General features: G+C 39.1%; 1 protein-coding gene across 2 annotated transcripts in view; it reads right to left on the bottom strand.

Moving 5' to 3' along the window:
• The window catches only part of CDKAL1 (CDK5 regulatory subunit associated protein 1 like 1), a 419,452-nt gene that overhangs the window by 250,476 nt on the left and 148,704 nt on the right, over nucleotides 1–20,272 (bottom strand). For both annotated transcript variants that reach the window (XM_069809205.1, XM_069809203.1), the window contains exon 8: nucleotides 12,090–12,210. In XM_069809205.1, the coding sequence (XP_069665306.1) occupies nucleotides 12,090–12,210 (121 nt within the window). The remainder of the gene's footprint in view (nucleotides 1–12,089; nucleotides 12,211–20,272) is intronic.

The following is a 20,272-nucleotide window of genomic DNA, read 5'->3' as shown; positions in this document are numbered from 1 at the left end:
CAAGATGTATAAGGAGAAGGTTTGATGCAAATTTTAAACCCATGATGGCACTATGTGCAGAAAAAGTTAAGATTTGTGAGGCTGGGAGGAAATAACCTAAGGGAAGCAAATGTGCAAAAATGGGAACAATCAAAACAAACTATTTTCTTCTAACTCAATGCAGAAGTCATTCAGCAGACTCAAAAGAGGAAGCTCTCATGACCCAGAAAAAATAGTTTTAGAATTTATGTGTATTTAAACAGCATTTCTCATTTCTCAAACTGAGAGCCCAAGAAATAGCATGAACACAAAACATTGCACAGCAAGAATTCAAGGCCAGTAATGCTTGGTGTGTACAATGTGTCATAATGATTTTTGCCTGTGGCAAAGAACTTTACCAACATGTACCTTCTGACTCCAGTGAAAAACCTCACTGCATGTCAACAGCATACGATAGGACTAAGTAAGGAGCCAAGTCGATGATGCAGATTAGACGCCTATTTACTTTGACATGTCATCAAACTGCACCATTGAAGAAACAGGAGCAAAATCCGTCATCATAAGAACAGAGGAATGAAAAATATGTGTTACAGTACAGTTGGCAGTACTAGCAGATAATATGGAATTGCCATTGTATGTCATTTTGAATAGCAGAATAATGCCAAAGAAACAATTACTTAGTGGAACAATTCTCAGGCGTCGTATGTCAGTAAACTTAATGAAGGATTGGCTGAACATCTCTTGGAATGGGACAAAACGTATGCTGTTCATTAAAAACATGCTTGTCCTAGATCTATTCAAACAGCTTTTAACAACAGCAATGAAAAATACAATCCAACAAATGAATACTAGTCTTCAAGTCATACCACAAATGATGTCACAACTGCAGGTGTTTGATGAACTAGTGAAAAAGTTGTTTAAAGACCCTTTGAACTTTTAAAGTTTTTTTCTCTCAAAATTACTCTTGGCAGGGATCATGCTCTAATCCCTATAGGGAAAGTAAAGAAGCCAGTTCAGGATTACTTTGTCATTGAATTAAGACAGCATGACATCAGAGAAATTCAGATGTTGTAGCTAAAGGGTTTCACAAGTTCTGTACTTAAAATCCCATGGATAGAAGTTCAAAGAAGTGAGTTCAAGCAGTGCAGACTAAAAATGAGAAAAGTAGTATCGTAAAGAGAGTAACAGTGGCAGAAATCATAAAGACAAATACAAAGCTGAAAGACAACAGTCATAAAGCATAAGAGAAAAAAATACCTTCTTTCAGGCAAATACTTAGTGAAAAGTTTTTACCCAAATTATATACTGAATACAGGCATGTAATGAAGTTTTTGTGTATAAACCTCTCTTTTTGTGAGGGATCATCCTGAATTCAAGGTCCTCTTCCTTTCAGGCTAGCACACTAGCAGACTTCACTCCAGAAGAATCTGTAAAACATCTATATCATATTCACTACTCAAAGCAGTCTTGTATAATACAGATGGCAGAACTACCACGTGCAACAGTAAGAGAAGTGGAAGACATCAACAGCTTCCACCTTCCCAGCAGCAGAACGGAATTTATCATACTAAACTCCAGATAGTCCAAAGTTGACCAGGCCTAATACTGCTGTGGAATGAAGAGGACCATAGCCACCTCCACCAATATAGCCAAAGGGGTAACCCCTCCTGCCCTCGACTGTTGATTTCAATGAGCAATTCCCATTAACTGACACTACTGGCTGGGTTTTTTTGGCATCGAAGGAAATACAAGTCTACCCTACAGAATCAGCTGTAGCAAGCTTTGAGGTTTGGGGGAAGACAGAAATCAAGCCGCTCAGGGAGAAGGAAACAGTTCTTTTCTGGCTCCAATCCATGTACTTTATTTCCTGCTTGCTTAAATTACCTTTCTACATAAGCTACTCAAGGAAACTAACCACTAAAATGCAATAGTTCTCACTTATTCTGCACGAGGAAGCATAGGTGAGCAGGCACGTTCTTAGCAATGGGGACACAGAACAAGACAGACACACAGAGAACAGAAGTGACTACAAGCACAACAGTTGGTAAGATGAGAATGTGAGCCACACTGCTGTATTGACTCTTTATGATAAATAATAACATTTTTTCCAAGTTCTCAGTGAAATTGTTACCATGTAGCACCTAGAGATTTTGTAGCAGACTGTTATAAATAATTTTATATTCCATTCTTCAAATGTGAATTATTATAATTGCAAGAAATTAGTGATAACTGAAAAAAAGCAATCTTTCAGAGAGTGTCATCAATATGCTATTTAAATATCTAATTAGGAAATAATGACATTGGATGTGAGTTACAGTAAGTTGCAGTGGAAAGAGACCTTAGGCAAGAAAAGTAGACTGTTAAAACTGTTATAAACAATTGTTTTTCCTTTTCCCTCTGTTACAGCAGTGTGGTTTCTGCAAGCTTTGGAATACTAGCCTTTCAGATTTTATGATTAAAATTAAAATGCCTTCCATATAGATACACACAACTGTGCCATCTATCATTTTCATTATGTAAATTATTATGTGAAGTGTGCAAAAGCAGAATAGATTGATATCTGGTACATGCAAGGTTGAATGAAATACATGCTTAGTATACAGTATAGCTAGAATCTAAACAGATATACATGCAAATATTGATTAAAATATAAACAAAAAAGCCTAATGCAGAGGTTTCCTTTCAAAAACTCTGTTTTCTGAGGGTAACTGACATGATAGGCTCTGGCATGTCATAGATGTTTGAGCTAAATAGTTACAAAGCCTGTCTATTTAAATATTATAAGCTAAGGTAGGGCTGAAGTAATTGTATCACTTCGTATTTCCTGGGGAGTTCACTCTAAGCATTTATCTTGAATTCAAGTAAAAGGAAATACAATGAACAAACCAAATCAAATAAATTGAAGACATGGAATTTACCTTGTACATATTCAGTCAGATTTTTACAAAATATGAACATATTTGTAATTTATACTCACTATTCATTCAAGATAGGGACAGCAATATTTTAGAAGATGGAAATGTTGAAAACATTGTGGCAGAGTTAGATAGACAAAAGTATATAAGCAGTTGCCAAAAAAAGCCAAGTCTATCACCGTCGAACAGTAGGTAATCCAATTTTTCACTTACCAGAAAGATTTCCTTTTTCCATCTCTGTATTTTTATCTAGAGATAACATTGCACTAGGGAATAGATTCGAGTTCACATCAGTAAACACAGAAAGCCACAGAAATAGTGGTGGTTCTGCTGAACTGATGAGATTATTACTGAAATAATCCACTAATTGCAGCACAGGAGGGGAATGGCTTCACAACCTCTCAAGACTTAAGCCACAACATCCTTTCCTGAGCAATGAAAGATATTTTGATATGGTTTCAAGGCGGTGCCTCCAGAAAACTCATCCCAGTTATAAAGGAGTCAGAGATTATGTGAATGCACAAAGTGTTTTCAAAGGCAGAACCACAGGTATAGATGATGTTTGCTGAATGCCACAAAAAGGCAGAAATCCAGCTCAGCCAGTTCAATTAGCCAAAAATCTGGACAGGCAACACAGGCCACTGCAAGAGCTCAGGGATTTAAGAGTCACAGTTAGGGCCTCTTTTTATGGCCCTACCAAATAGCAGTTTGCTACTGTAATTAGAAAAACTGTAGTGCATCCTAGTTGATCTCCATGCTTGCTAAATATCCATTTTAAATCACTCTTCAGGCAGGCTAGACCATGGTAAATATGCAGTTAATCACCACAGAGTGCTTGCTGCTTTATAATCCACATCCACCTTGTTTATGACTAAATCTCCCTTTCTTACAGGGAGCTCCCCAGTGCCAAATAATAGCGCAGGCCTGCAGTCACTCTGTGGTGCACGGGACTCATGAAAGTGGAAAGTAGTATTGTAACACGAGGGGAAGAGCAGACCTGACTTCTGGAGAAAAGACACTCTGAAATGGTACAGCAGGAGCAGGATATTGCAGGATCAGCACTGCAAGCCCAAGCCACCGTAGCCATTCAGCATCTCGGCGATATAGCTGGACAAGAGCCAACCAGGTAAACCGAAACCAAAACAAGACAGACCCTAAACTTTATCAGACCGGTCTCCCAACCCTGTGTTCAACACGGTTCAGTCCTACGCCACGTGCCCCTGGGCCACTGCTTCTGCACCTCAGCCTGGTTAACACTTGACTCACTGCAGTACTGTCAGATTAATAACTAGATGCATATTTCACTGATAAAAACTATAGCAGCATCCTCAAGTGCTCCCAAGGACCACAATATCTTTTACTGGAGTATCTTAAGTTGGCAAAGGAATAAATACTGTTCTGACTGGACTCCACATCTGCCAGTGTACTGGTATCAAATGATTCCAAAGCAATAATTATCCCTCCATCAGAGGAGGCAAATAGAGCCATGTGCTTCTCTTCCTGATCTTTCTGTTTGTAAACCCTCATTTCTGAGATGATGCCACTGCCTCCTTACGTACTGCCATATGGGGAAAGCCACTGATATTTCTTGTTCACGAGACATCTCAACCAACTGCAGCAATCAAAGATGTGGAATATGATCTGCTTTTAATACTGAAGGCAGCCTGAAATATGTGCTGATTCAATGAAGACCACCTATAGCAAAATGAATCCATGCATACCACCAAAGACTTTCCAGACCTCTTACCAGCATTATTTTACATTTTTTTTGTAACCTAACACCTTACAGGTACCTAGTTGTTAACCGCCAAAAGTAAGTAAAGGGGAAAACCATCTAGTGCTGCTAAGTTTTAGAATGTGACAAAAGTTAACTCAATCAAATATTTCAGATATCCACATTAAAAAAAATTATGGAGTTGAAAGCATTTAAGTTTGTTCTCTTTTTTTTTGGCACAATTTAAAAAAAAATAAACAAAACAACAAACTAATTACCTACACTTTCATGGACATACAACTCCAGGGTATTTTATGTTCTTGATCCTAACAAATGCTGAAATACAATATATAGGAAGACTATTATGTGACCTCACGTAAAATTAAAATGCAACTCCTGGAGAAAATTCAATCCTCCTGCTCCCCAGTTCATCATAAAACTGCAAAAGCTGCTTACAACAGAAAAAGATGAAAGAATAGAATTTTAACCTTTCACAGTTCATAATCAGGGAAATATTCCTGCCTGGGAACATCAGAACCGACAATAGTAACTCTACAGCTTATTTTTTTATGATGAATTTTTGCTTACTTGATTTGTAAAACAAATCAAGCACTGTACGTAGAACTAATTTTTTTTTATTTCCTTCTGCTAGATTCAGATCCATCAGCAGCTTAGAAACATTCTAAGTGACCACCACTACAGAACTTCAAAGCATGGCCTTAAAAAACCCTACAGAATTAGCAAGAAGCATTGAGGACTTCTAAAGAAAGTCCTAAGCACTACTATGTATGTTCAATCTCAACAGAAAGTTTGCTAGCAAGGACTGTCCCATGAGAAAAAAGTTTGCATTTCTTCAACATTGAGAGTACTAAGTTTGAAGTGTTATGCCTTAATTAGCATTTAAGACTCAGAAGTAGGTCTGAAAATCTTTCTGAGATAGATTATTCCTGTAGTGCTAGAACATCTTACAGAAGATCAGCATATTAATCTATCAGGCTTGGTTGGATAGGTAATTTTAATTTACTTTTCCTTTTAATAATGCTTTTTAAAGCCCCTCTCCCAAAAGAAAACAGACACAGATGTATAGATTGAGAAGGGGACAGTGCTTCTACTGAATTACTCAGTCCTCTCGGTATAACTGTGGTTCTGTACTCCCTCAGAACTACACCCAAATACAGATGCTCAGTTTGCTGGGCTGAATCTTAAACATCTCCCTGTCCTCCGAGTAGCTTAATAGGAGAATCTATAAAAGCAACAAGAGAATGAAACTATATGGGATTCATGCAGTGTCTTCAGATGAGGGAGAACAACAGAAACCCTTGGACAGAGACTTGGCCCTTTGGGTATGTTCATGCGGCAAATTTAACATGAGTTGCAGCAGATCTTAGCTCTCAAGATCTTAACTGGGTCTAATGCATGCATGCACACTGCCATGTTCCTTTCGGTGCCGAATCCCCTGTATAACGCATGTCTATTCTTCTCTAGTCAGCCACATCAGCAGTACAATAACTTACCTGCTCCAGAAGGAAAAAGAGAGGCAGAAACTTCAGAAACAGTACAGAAAGCACTTCAGTGAACCTATGTGCAAACCTACCCAACAGTAAATTCTACTGCGGGCTCATATTCTACGCTCCTCTCCTGCTTCCCAAGGCATCCAGGCGAAGCACAAATTAATTCATATTTGAAATGTCTGTGAGTGGTAGCAGCTTGAATATAAGTGAGCTCAGGCCATGCCAACAACACGGACACGTCAGTAAGTAATAGTCCAAGCTACAAAGTGGAGAGTTCAGGATACAGAATTACTTAAAAGGTGGAAGACAAAGTCTTGATCCCATTAAAGTGGGCTAAGTGGCTACATAGGTTACAAAACTAGCACTAATGAAGATTAGATCACAAGGGTAAAAAGATTTTTCCCTAGACCAAAATGAAGCTGTAATGCAAAATGGATTTGAGAACAGTTCTCTTTCCTACTTCAAACTAACAGATGAAATAATCATATTAGGAGATTAGTGAACAACTTTATGCCTTTTCTCCAAACAGCATTTAACATGCTATTCTACTACTATTACCTTGCTTGTTCCAGTAAGATGACCTGTACAATACATGCTTAGGACATAAATAAAAGTGAAAGAGATTGAACCAAATGCCCTTAATTCAAAGCAGAAAATTGTTTTGGAGGACAGGAACAAATCACTGTTTTCTAGGTTCAGATCCACTAACATCACTGCAGAACTTACTAGATACTGAAGGACCTAACCAAGCTCTGCTGGAATCACCGATTTTTATCAACTGCCTAGAAAAAAAAAGAATAATTGATTTGAAAAATATTGAAAAATGTTTTCTAAGTGATAACAGAGAAAGCAAACAATACAGGGAAAAAGGGTCACTTACTCCTTAGGGGAAAATTACAAAGGTCAATCTACAGCTTGTACGGGATACTGGGATGGTAAGAATTCCTTATGTATTTGGCACATGGAAAAATTAAGATTCACTAACGTACCTTTGTGTGTCAGAGAAGTCTGATAAGTCTCTTGTGCCCCCATTCTGGTACTCACCATAGCCTCTGCAAACATACTTGGAAACTCTGAAACATGTTGCTCCTGGGATGGAAGGTTTCCTCTAGAGTCATGGTCTGTTGACAGAAACCACTAACTGCCATGGTAAATTAAACGGATAAAGATACCTTGGATTTCTAAATGAGAAAACAGCAAACCTCAGAGCAACCAAAATTAACAGTAGAAAAAAACCCTGTCCATTACTTCCGAAAAAGCACCAAACATTGAACAAGATCCAGGTCCCTCCAAGAGCACCGCAACACCTTTTTAGGGACAGATATGCCACTAAGTGAAAACGCTGAGCTGGCTCACCACAGACAGAAGCAGCACTTTTCTTCAGATATTCTGTACCTAATGGGGTTTTGGTTTGGTTTGTTTTAAATTATTATTATTACAGACTGCATACTGTAGTGGAGACACAGAATGTTTGTCCCTTGATAGGACTGACTTGATTCATGCAAAGGAACAGCTGAGGAGACTCATATACAGCAGCAGTCTGGGGAAAACAAGCACGGAGGAACACGTGCATATGCAGGAATGCATTCGTGCATGGGCAAGGAAGGAAAAAGTTCACAGTTATACAAGGGCAGAACCCTTCAAGACAGGACATTTTTTCCCCTCCATGTTTGAGAGAAGAAGGAATCAACAACAAGAAGCCTCAAATCAAAATTACTGAATTGAATTTGACACCGCCTTGAGTTAAGAAACAAAACTTACTCTACAGTGTTGCATTTCAGTTGCACCCCCATCCTCAAACACAGTTGTACGAGAATGACAGACTTCTTAACAATCAGCATGTTTGAAGACTCAAAAATAAACTGGTCCTACAGAATTCTCAGAAGAATAGCTCCAGCTGGCAGGTGACCACGTACATAAAGGTCTTGGTACTACTGGAGAGGGAAAGGGGTTAGTGTGAGCCATCACAGACTGCAGTGCTTTGGGATACACATGCTCCAACAAGCCTTTTCTTCCCCCACAGAATTACAGAAAGGGCCAAGAGGTCATTAAGACCCCACGTGTAAACGGTGATACACCACCAGCTGTCAGAGCCCTGCGGGCACCATCAAGCTCTGGGTGGACCTCAGACCTCCACCGTCCCATCTCCAGCTCGTTTCCTTTTGATCCTGACCGGAGCCCCCGGACAGACCCAGGCCCTGGTTGATTATTTGCCATTTCTGGGACTGCTGATGGGTCCTACTACCAGTCCCCAGCTTTGCCCACCGTGCTGAGGCCCCGTGGCACCGGGTGTCCCGTTGGTGTGGGCACTGCCTGTGCTGGTGGCACCCTCGGGTCCCTTCTTGTCCTCCGCACGGAACGGCTCCGCTCGTGCTGCTCCCGGACACCGTCGCTCAACAGCATCAGACAAATGTATTTCCAAAGAGGAAATCACTATTTTTAATGTATTTCTTACTATTTTAAGACCTTCTAGTCTGATCCAAACTCACCTCTCAAGAAATTGCAATGTACCAAAAACTAATCTTCAAAGTTTTCTCCAGTCTTTACACAGAGAAAACAGCTCAGATCAAATGTGGTGTTGGTACTAAAAATTGCCATAGCCAGACTACTAAGGCAAAGCTGATAAAATGAACACAGTCAAGTCACACTAACACGTACTGTGTCTTGTTTTTCACTGATTATATTTTTATGTTTTCAGAAACTTCTGAGCACTGCTGCCTTTCTAAAGCTACAATTTAATTTTCAAACCTGGAGTAGTAACCAAAAAAAGTCACCTGCAATGCACAGGTGGAGAGACTGGGGAGGGGGAAAGGGAAAAGAAGGACAGGAAAACACAATAACCTGTATTTCAAGAGAGACAGGATTCCTTGAACATGTGATGTAACATAGAATGGGACATTAGTTAATTTAGGTGTCTTATACAACTGACTTGTTTGTTTGAGGTCTTCAGAATACTCTGGTCTTATCAAGTCATATTTGACATTATTCTCCATGAAATAAATACATTTTTGTGGTTTCTAGTATTTTTTAGATTACCCTATGGTATAAAATACATATTCTATTGACCTGAGAACATGAATAACTACTAAGCAAAGTAGTATTTGTAAACTATCAGGTTCTAAATAAAAGGTTTTCCAAAGGTAACGTCTTAGGGAGATGTTAATTGTCTGCAGTTCGATCAACTTGGGAGATAATTTGTTTTAAAATCCAGTATGAAAACACATATATTCAAAATATATTAAAATTTTTTTCTTTCAAAGGGTTGATACTCTCATCAGCCACCTACTATCAAGTGTATATACCCTATAGTACCCTTCTTGTATTAACCTCTGTAATTAGGCTAGCTATAACCTGGTGTTAGAAATAGCAATACATTTTACCATCTTAAACACACTACTACAAAACAAAAGACATGTAAACAAGACCATGGCTCTATTAGTTTACATCCTTGACAACATTTACAACTAGAAAGATATTATAAGATTAGATTTTGATAAATATTAATGGAAAAGAAAAATTTATACTATCTGAGACACAACCAAACATAAAAGAGTGCTTTGCTTATTTTAATCATGAAAAGGAATTCAATCACATGGGCACAAACACGATGTCGACAGTAAAGACAATAAGGAAAAAAATTTAGATCACTTCAAGTAACTGCACCTGAAGAGCTCATATCCAGACTTAAAAAAAAAAAAATAAAAAAAAAAAATCAATGCATGAAACTGCAGTTTAAAAAGGTATTATAATTCAGCAATATGACAAAACATCACCCATATGTTTACCATAAGTCAGAGGAAGAAAAAGTAACCACACTAAGCCTTGAACTGGTACTCTGACCTAAATACCTGTATTGGTTTTATGTGGCAAGGTTTTGGTAGCGGGGGGGGTTACAGGGGTGGCTCCTGTAAGAAGCTGCTGGAAGCTTCCCCTGTGTTCGAGAGAGAGCGAGCCCATACCAGCCGGCTCTAAGACGGACCCGCCGCTGGCCAAGGCCGAGCCAATCAGTGATAGTGGTAACACCTCTGTGATAACATTTTTAAGAAGGAAAAAAAGTTGGGACAGTGAGAAAAACAGCCGCCAGAGAGAGGAGTGAGAACATGTAAGAGAAACAAGCCTGCGGACACCAAGGTCAGTGCAGAAGGAGGGGGAGGAGATGCTCCAGGCGCCAGAGCGAAGATTCCCCTGCAGCCCGTGGTGAAGACCCTGGTGAGGCAGGCTGTCCCCCTGCAGTCCAGGGAGGTCCACGGTGGAGCAGATCTCCACCTGCAGCCCGTGGAGGACCCCACGCCGGAGCAGGTGGGTTCCCGAAGGAGGCTGTGACCCCGTGGGAACCCCGCGCTGGAGCAGGCTCCTGGCGGGACCTGCGGATCTGTGGAGAGAGGAGCCCACGGAGCAGGTTTTCTGGCAGGACTTGTGACCCCGTGGGGGACCCACGCTGGAGCAGTGTGCTCCTGAAGGACTGCACACCGTGGAAAGGACCCATGCTGGAGCAGTTCGTGAAGAACTGCAGCCCATGGGAATGGCCCACGTTGGAGAAAGTTTGTGGAGGACTGTCTCCCGTGGGTGGGACCCCACGCTGGAGCAGGGGAAGAGTGTGATGAGCCCTCCCCCTGAGGAGGTGAAGCGGCAGAAAATAATGTGTGACGACCGTAAACCCCATCCCTGTCCCCATTGTGCCGCTGCGGGGGCTTGGTGGAGAAATCCGGGAGTGAAGTTGTGCCCGGGAAGAAGGGAGGGGTGGAGGGAAGGTGTTCTGAGATTTTGTTTTATTTCTCATTTACCTTACTCTGGCTGATTTGTAATAAATCGAGCTAATTTTCCCTAAGCTGAGTCTGTTTTGCCCGTGACGGTAATTAGTGAATGATCTCTCCTGTCCTTATCTTGACCCGCAAGCTTTTTTGTTATATTTTTCTCTCCCCTGTCCAGCTGAGGATGGGGGAGTGATAGAACGGCTTTGGTGGGCACCTGGCGTTCAGCCAGGGTCAACCCATCACAATACCACACTAGGTTTTACAGCAAATTATGAAGGCAAGGTTACTTAAAAACAAGGAAGTAAGAGAGAAAGAGGATTGTAGCAAAACTCTTTTATGAAATGCTTATGAAAGTACTAGACTAAACTCAAACCAAAGACAGCTAAGAGCTACCACATTTTTTTTCTCTAGGCAGTAAGTTCACACTTACCTGGGATGCCTAGAACAACGCATTTTGCATTTTACCACCTGGGAAATTACTACATAATTTGAAGAAGATGGGAAAATCAGAAGAGGACTTGTGTGGTTTTTTTTCATTTGGTTTGGTTTTTTTTAGGAAACTGACCAAATAGGAGATGACCAAGTGGAGTTGAGAAAAGGAAAGCATCAAGGGAAAAAATATTAAAATAGATTTCTTCAAAGCAGAAATACAGAACAGAAAAACGCTTATAGCCTTATGGAGAAATGAGCATTAAGAGTTGCTTGATAGGCAGAGGGTAGCTTATTCAAACAAAGAAAAGGCTGAAATACAAGCATGATAACTCTTTACAAACATAGTAGAGGGGCAAGAAGCAAATAACTACATATAGTTTAGCCATTAATACATCTGGGCTGACAATCAGGTGTTTAGAGATCTTAACGAGTTACTAATGATATTACAGAACTGCTTTCATAGAAATCAAAAGAGCACATGAAAAAACTCTAAATGCTTTTTTCTTCTCCAATTTTCTTAGGACTTTTTCTTTTGAGAAAGAGTTAGATGAACTTACAAAGAGGACTGCATGATTGTATGGAGCCTTAGAGCAGCAGAAGTCTTGTACCCAAGTAAACAGGGATTTATTTTCCAGAGAGAATGCCATTTAAAATCTTTTACTATATAAAGTGGTCATCCTGCCCCCTGCTATGTAACTTCGGAGTAATACACCAGGCCTACAGAAAGAGATCAATTGAATTCCTCAGCAGTACTTAATGTTTTATAAATTTGGAACATTCTTACCCTGTATTGATGGAAATGATTTCTATCAGTGGATTCTTCCTAATCTTTGGCAAATCCAGTCGTGCTCCCCCCAAACGTTTTCCATTATCCTTTTTCTGACCCAGCAGTCTCACAGAATGACCTTCAAATGAATCACAAAAATGCAGTCAATACAAAGCACAAGTCCCATCATATTTGTTTTGATTTGCTCTTCTTCAGAAGTAGTGTTTATACTTCAAAGACTGAAAATGAGGTGTAATAATGTATTCCCACCAGCTGGAGCATTTAAAAAGAGACACTGACAGGTAAAATAAATCATGTTAAAAGAACAAATTATTTCATCCAATTACCTTTTCACACTTGTATTTTCTGGTTTATTCAATTAAAATGATCTAAGCAGTTTCATTTTCAGATTCTCAAGCAAATAACAACATAGTAATATTTAAATAAGTTGCATGGCAGGATTAAAATATTTTTCCCCAAAATTTCATTCAAACCTAAATTAGTAGGTAATAAACAACTAAATATTTTTTAGCTTATTTTAGGAAGAACCAACACATTTCAGTCAAAGTTACTTGACTGAGTAAGTCTGAGGGAAGTGCTGTGAAGCATATCCTGATAACATGTTCATGGCTAAGCTGACTACCAAGATTTACGCATATTCCTCCCACACCAAGGAGACTGCAGGTCAGAACACTGCCTCACAGTTCCTTTCCTGAAGCCAGTAGTATTCAGAGAGTAAACTACAGGTACTGTCACCAACTGCCTACAACAGTACAGTCATCCCACGTCAAGTCCTATATTTAAAGAGCACAAACAACAGTGTTCACTAATATTCAGAAGCAAGATCTAACAATGAAGAATAAAAACAATTAAGTGTACATTATTGCAACAGGTGGTGTAAAATGTGCCCAAGTTATAAACATAAGACTTGTATCATTTATTCCAGAAAGCCTAGAATAGGCAGATAAGAGAAAGCAAGGGAAAGCTAATTCTAGATACCTGAAAAGAGCTGGAAAGTAACCACTACTTGGAGTAAAGAGAGAAAGCATGTATCCAATGCTTAAGTTGGAAAACTCTTTTGATAGTACATGAAACTACAGCTACCATCTGTCGAATATTTCAGAAAAGAAAAAAAAAACCTTAACCTAAAAAGGGAGCGGGGCGAAAGGAAAGCACGAAACTATGAATTATTAGCTGAGCTACATCCAGCACAGCAAGGCAGGTAACCAATTCAGATCAATTAAAAACCATGTTCAACCAAACCTCCTAACTTGCACTACCAACAGCTGTTTACAAAACCAATTCATCCATCAGATAAAACTCTTTCTCCACTACCTGTTTTGAGGAGTCATTAACTAATTTTTGAATAATGTGGTATTCATACTCTAAATTTATTTCTGTGATATGGCAATAACAGCCCAGAAATAAACAACTACTTCTGCCATACCATCTTTGTTGGGTTTTTTAAGATACATAAAAATTCTTGATCAAAAATGTGATCTAATGAAGAAGTGAGCAGGACTGGCCTGATATCATAATGGTTAATACTAAAAGGAGACATCATGATGTCAACAGGAAATAAAAGGCATTATTTTTGCAGTTGCATTTGACAAAATTTTCATTACATCCTGCTGTGAATTTAGTAATATGGTCCTTGTGCTATTAACATTTGCTAAATTATTCACTTCTACCTTTTCATGACAATAACAGCAATATCTTTGTCTTATAATACAATCAGTTATTTTCCAATCTAATTCTTCATTAAGAAGCCGCAAGCATGGCGCCATTTTATTTATGTGTATAACAGAAGTGATTGCATTATGGTAGGCATAAAAAGTAAAATACAAGCAGACAACATTCTTTTTTGTATTTCCTAATACTGTGGTGCATTTGGAATAAACAGATTTATCAATTTTTAAAATATTCAATAGCATTACCATATTAAAACTGTATTTAGATTTATGGCTGAAAATACAGTGGAACAATTCACAGTATTCTTAAACAATTAGGCTTAACAACATAACAACAAGCTACCCAAAATTTAAAATTCATACATTTAGAATTGGGGTCAAACCTCCATTCTGAAGTTTAAAAAACAAAACAAAATCAACAAACCACATAAACAACCTGCTCCCCCAACAAGTAATATCTCAGAGCACAGAATCAATGAAGCTTCATCTCCTCTGAATGCGCACCCTCAAAACGAACAGCCATGTGAATTACCGCTCTAGTAAGAATTTAGCTCATGCTCTCCCTTCCTCATACTGGGAGCATTAATCAAAGAGGCAAACTTTTTCATGGAACTTCTGGAAAAAGAGTATCCTTTAGACTACAAAACTTGGCATAAATCTGTTTGGAATTTGTCAAAGGACTAAAAACTAGTAAGGAGGGAGGAAAACAGAAATGACGACAGACCTGTGCAGGAGGCACAACTTTGTAATCCATGTTTTCTTAGGAAAACGGGGTGGGGGGGACCAAAAGAAACAAAAAACACTATGGTAGTCTAGAAAATCTTGTTAACCAAAAGTACTACTTCTACCTTCTTACAGATCTTTGTCTTTCAGATGCTAGGCAGGTTAGCATATACGTTAGGAAAAAAAAAAACAACAAACCCAAACACAAACTTAGGACACTTGCACATAGAATATAACTCACAGAGAGCCTAAGACCTAGCCTCTCTTACCTTCAGAAACCTTCTTAATTCAAGAAAGAAGCCCCAGCCCTGTGACCACCTCCCACGTGAACCACTGAACACTAACACCCACCCCGACCCTGCGCCGGAGCTGACGAAATCTACGGCCTGGCAGTCAAATATGGCAGCTTATTTTCACATGAAAGATGGCCACAGTTTTTCCCGTATTCCTACTGAATGACACTAACATTCAAGTTAATATGAGGCTTGCAAAACCTGTGTGGCACTTGAAAATGATAACAACCCTGCACTTTTCACTCTAGACACCAGAGAATAAAAAAAAGCAGTACTGGGAGATGAGTTTTAGCAGATAGTTCAATGCTTCCAGAAAGCAAGCAGTACATGCATATCCAACTACAGTGATCTGTGCTGCAGGCACACTTAATTTTTTTTTTTCTTTAAAGAAAAAAACCTCAGTTACAGTATTCATGACCTTAAATCCTTTTTCCCCTACTCCATACAAGGACTATTTTGTTTCATTTTAAGTAATCACTAAAGCATCTGTTTACAGCATTGTTGCTATTAATAAAATGTAACTTGATAAACACTGAATCATACTCTTTCACATGCTGTAGATCTTTTTTTCCCCACGCTTATTTCAAGAAAACTTAAAAATAAATATTTTGTCATCTTCAATAAGGAAAAAGCTAAGCAACATTTGTTTTTTTAAACTGTCTAACCAGCATTATTAAGCCCACACCAACACCAAGCATAACAGAAAAACCAGTAATTTTATATCTCATTTATGACCTCCTTTGAAAGCTTAGAATAGGGCAAAACATTACAATCAAGTTTTACTTCTCAAGCATTTTGTCCGATTAAGTTACCTTCTCTCTGACTTTACAGGTTGAATAACAACTTAACTAAGCAAAACAGGGGTCCTAAACTTAAAAGCAGTCCTTTTTTGTTTTGTTTCTTTTCTTTTTTTTAAGTTTGGTACAACGTTTTTGAAAACAGAGTTAATCACACTTCCACTTCCATAACGATGAGTGCTCCATCTCAGATACCAAACAAAACCCACTCCTTTTTTGATGGCTCACTGGAAGTTGCAAGCTTTGAAACGCAGCTTAATGACAAACAGATCTAGTTGGGTTGTCTTTGAGAGCCTAAACATTCGAGTCCTATAAACCTCTCCCGCCATAAAGATAACTTTTCTACTTCCACATAGTCTACCAGCAGATAAAATTCTATTACAAAAATGAAAAGGTTAATTAGCAGTTTACGTCATGCTTCAGAGCAGGTTTTCACTAATTAATGGATAATTAATGCAGATGACAACACAACAGTAGTACTAACCAAGTCCAGTGAGGAAGCTTATGAGGCAGAATTCTTACTAGAGCGGTAATTCACATGGCTGTTCGTTTTGAGGGTGCGCATTCAGAGGAGATGAAGCTTCATTGATTCTGTGCTCTGAGATATTACTTGTTGGGGGAGCAGGTTGTTTATGTGGTTTGTTGATTTTGTTTTGTTTTTTAAACTTCAGAATGGAGGTTTGACCCCAATTCTAAATGTATGAATTTTAAATTTTGGGTAGCTTGTTGTTATGTTGTTAAGCCTAATTGTTTAAGAATACTGTGAATTGTTCCACTGTATTTTCAGCCATAAATCTAAATACAGTTTTAATATGGTAATGCTATTGAATATTTTAAAAATTGATAAATCTGTTTATTCCAAATGCACTCACAGGAAGTGTAAATGAAATCAAGCTAGAAACAAATTAAAATGTATCAGAGCTCTCTAGTTTTGAGAACTGACTGTTTAAAATCAAACTCATCTTTACATGCAAGTCAGTAGATGCAATTCACGTTACACGGCATTGTGTGCAGAGAGGATGAGGTTGGAATAAATTAATCAGGATATTAAATCTGATTTCTAGTTTAAAAAAGGGCTTTTAAATGTGTCAGTTTGATAAACCAGTGTGCAGAATGAAAATATTTTCAAGGCATTTATTTTCACTTGTTAAAAAGGATACACAAAAGTGACATAATATTAATGGCATGTACATATACCATTAATCATAAATATATATGTGCTTCAGGACTGGGATAGAGAATGCATGATCTTGAAATACAAATATACGAAGGGAAGAGGTAATGGAATTTCTTTGCCATAAGATTACAAACAACATTAAAGTGCTGTGAACCTCAGGCTATTGTCAGACCCCCGGGACCCAGACCCACAGAAGCATGTTAACGATATTAGAGCAAACAGATTCAAATTGGACTGGCATTTTGCTAGTTTGATACAAAGATAAGTGAGGGGGAAGTGGCCTGGCTTAGTCATCTTAAAGTTAACTAACAACTGCCTATCAGTGTTGCGAATATCTATCAGCTATTAATAGACCTACTGTATTTAAAAAAACAGTCAGCTTCACTCAGTCCATAGGCTGGCATCCCTCAGTAGCTGCTGAGAAATACTATCTGCTAGAATGATGGGAGAGGGCACCCACTGAGGGTCCTCCCCATCCCTGCACACCCCGTGGAGCTACACGGGGTGCCGCTGAAACACAACTCCCAGCCGGACACCGAGCAGTGTTTCTTAGCTGTTAGCTCCAAAGTTCCGTGCAGATATCTCAAGCAGCTCAAAAACATGAGTTTAAAGAAAATCCTCAAAGATGCAGGAAACCCCAGCCTTGGCAGCAACAATTCCTATTGTTTTCAGCTTGTTCTGTTACCCATTCTTTCCCTTTCCCAGTTACATCATTATACTTAGAGGTTATTCACCATTTCCTGAAAGACACTTTTTTTCAACAAGGCTGCCAAGGTACTGTTCTATACTTCCCAGCTGTCTCTCACCAACCTGTCTGATCTTCTCCAGCATCTTCAGGGAAAAGGATTAAACACCATTTCATGTACTCTTGCACACATTTCCTTCCACCATTATTCACTTCTTAATGAATACAGAGCTTCCTTTCCTTAAGGCTAACACTGGAAAAAATGGCACACGGGAGCAGCATAGCTAAGGAAGGCAAAGCCATATGAAGGGACAACAAAGTAGTAAATTTCTCCAAAGAAAAACAAAAGGAAGAAGTGTAAAGAAGAACCAAAAGCAGCGATAAAGACTGAAAGGAGCATCATGTAAATATAAAAGGTGAAAAGAATTAGAAAACTTAAATGAAAGTTAACAAAAAAAGTCAAGAACATATTAAAGAACAAAGGGAAGATCAAACAAAAAAATGTGTAAATGCAGAAGAGGCAAATCAGGAGCTGTTACAAAACTTTAATATTGGATTTATTTCCAGTTATGTTCTTCTAACTCTCTAACTACTGGGTAAAAACAACCTTCTAAACAAGTTATTTTGGATCTTCTGGCAGGACTAACAGAAAAAACAGCATCTGAAACAGAAGGATGCAACACAAATTGCCTAACACACTCTACAGCTAACCTGGACTGTTACTCATGTTGGAGTCCAAGCCTCTTCAGTCTGGAGATGCTTTAAACCCAGACTTGGTGAGCTCGCAGTGGACAGGCAGGCTCAGAGCCCGAGGCCTCGTCCACCTCTGATGGAAGCAGCACACGTGTAGCAAGAGCAGACCCTAAGCTCCTCTCCCATAGAATCATAGAATGATTTAGGTTGGGAAAGACCTTCCAGATCTTTTCTCCCTGCCCTGCAGCACAAACAAGCTGTCCCACAGCAGACATGACTGATTGCAAAGGAATCCCCAAGCTCCCCAGAGCAATCACATGCTGCCAGACACACACAAGTGCAGAAACAACAAGGATACTAATCAGTGTAGGACTTCGCTGTGTGAATGCTCCCACCCAAACCAACCCCAGCTGGCCAGCAGCACATTAGCTACGCAGTGAAGGCATCCCTGAGTGTCATCTGTGGGATCTTCTGGCTCCAGTAGATACAGGGAGCAAAGAGAAGCCAAACCTAACTGGAAGATACGTGCCCTGCTCCTGGCCAAGCAACTAATACAAATTATTCCTCCTCTAGCTCAGTGAAGGTGGGAATGTTGTGTAACGGTCAAGCTCCTTCTTCAACTGGTGTAGGCAGGAGCTGGGTCCAGTATGAGACAAGGAATAACTCGGACTAATGCTGGCAGAATTACTGATCTGTCCCTGTGTTTCCAGCACCACCAGGTTGCTGAGAGCAGGTGGTACACGTGACCCAGTCTCCCCAATTCAGAACTCTTTCATAAAAACATTGCCTTCCACGCTATACCAACTCAAAAAAGCTTCAAGAGAAACGTGCAGGTATTACTAAGCATACAGCACGTATGTTACTAGCTTGAAATATATACACCTACTAAGCCTTGCACTTGGAAATAGCATCCAACAACAATTCTGTTTCAGAAGACTCCAGAATGTGAGTGTCACATGCAAGGACAGGGTTTTTTAAAATTCATTTTATGTAATTTCAAAAACAAGATATTAAATATAGTGTGGCAGTTCACAAACTTCAGAAAAAAAGCTCTGCAGGTGGCCTGGATTGCTAAAATTCATACATCACTTTCTCTTCATTAAACACAAAATACTTCTTTACTCTTGGTATTTCTCCAATGTGTCATTCAATCATAACAATATCTGTAAGCACTAAAAACAGAAGGGTGCAACAAGTAAAACAGAAAAGGAGACAACTATTGACAAGCAATTAGCGTTCATATATAAATTTCACAGAGTTAAATTAAGAACATACATATTCAAGAACATTTTTTACATATCCACAGCACTTCACTCTCACAACAAAAGCACTTGAAATGCCCTATTAAGGCACTTTTTTTTTTCTTCAGGATTCAATAGCTTCACCCTACTTATTTTGAGATCATGTGATGTTATTGTCTTTCTGAAAAAGTGACTAAACGTTACATCTGCTGTGAACTCAAAATGCTGGCTACAGTTTGACAGCTCAGAAGGACAATACTAAGAATCCACTACAGGAGGAGTTCCCCTGACCCTCTGTCCTCATCTCTCTGAAGAAATGCATTTGATTAGGCTCAAGGTTGCTGCTCAAAATCTTGGGAGATTTTGGATAGAAACTTTCAAGGAAAAGAAATTTTGAATCGGATGAAACGGGATGTGTTCCAAGGAAGAGAAATGCCGAAGGGTGGATTGTCAGAGCCAGCTGCAGCAGTGCAAGTAACTTGCCTAATGTTTTGGGGTGTGCAGGTTGAACAGAACAAATTTAGCCTTAGAGTGAAACGCTGAGCTGAACTTATCGCTATATGCAAAAGCAAGCTTTTACTTTCATCTCTACTGCTTTGCTAGCTATTTGTGCTCTTCCTATGGATAACTAAATTGCACTGGTTTAACAAGGTGCTCTTCGCATTTACCAGCCATGAGGATTCTTTAACAGAGCTAAACCCAGCTGGGTCTAACTGATATGAATAGGACAGAAAAATAGGGATCCTATAAGATGATCATTCACTGAAGGTGTGGAAAAATGCACAATATGGGTCTGGAAGAAAAGGCATCTTTTCCATGCACATCACAGGATGATTTACATTCACAATTTTGCTACTAAGATTTTCAATCTGTTTCCCCCCCCATTCCTTGTTTTCTTCTT

Source organism: Haliaeetus albicilla, chromosome 21 (assembly GCF_947461875.1).
Source record: "Haliaeetus albicilla chromosome 21, bHalAlb1.1, whole genome shotgun sequence".
NCBI lineage: Eukaryota > Metazoa > Chordata > Aves > Accipitriformes > Accipitridae > Haliaeetus > Haliaeetus albicilla.
This window is presented reverse-complemented; position numbering and strand designations above follow the sequence as displayed.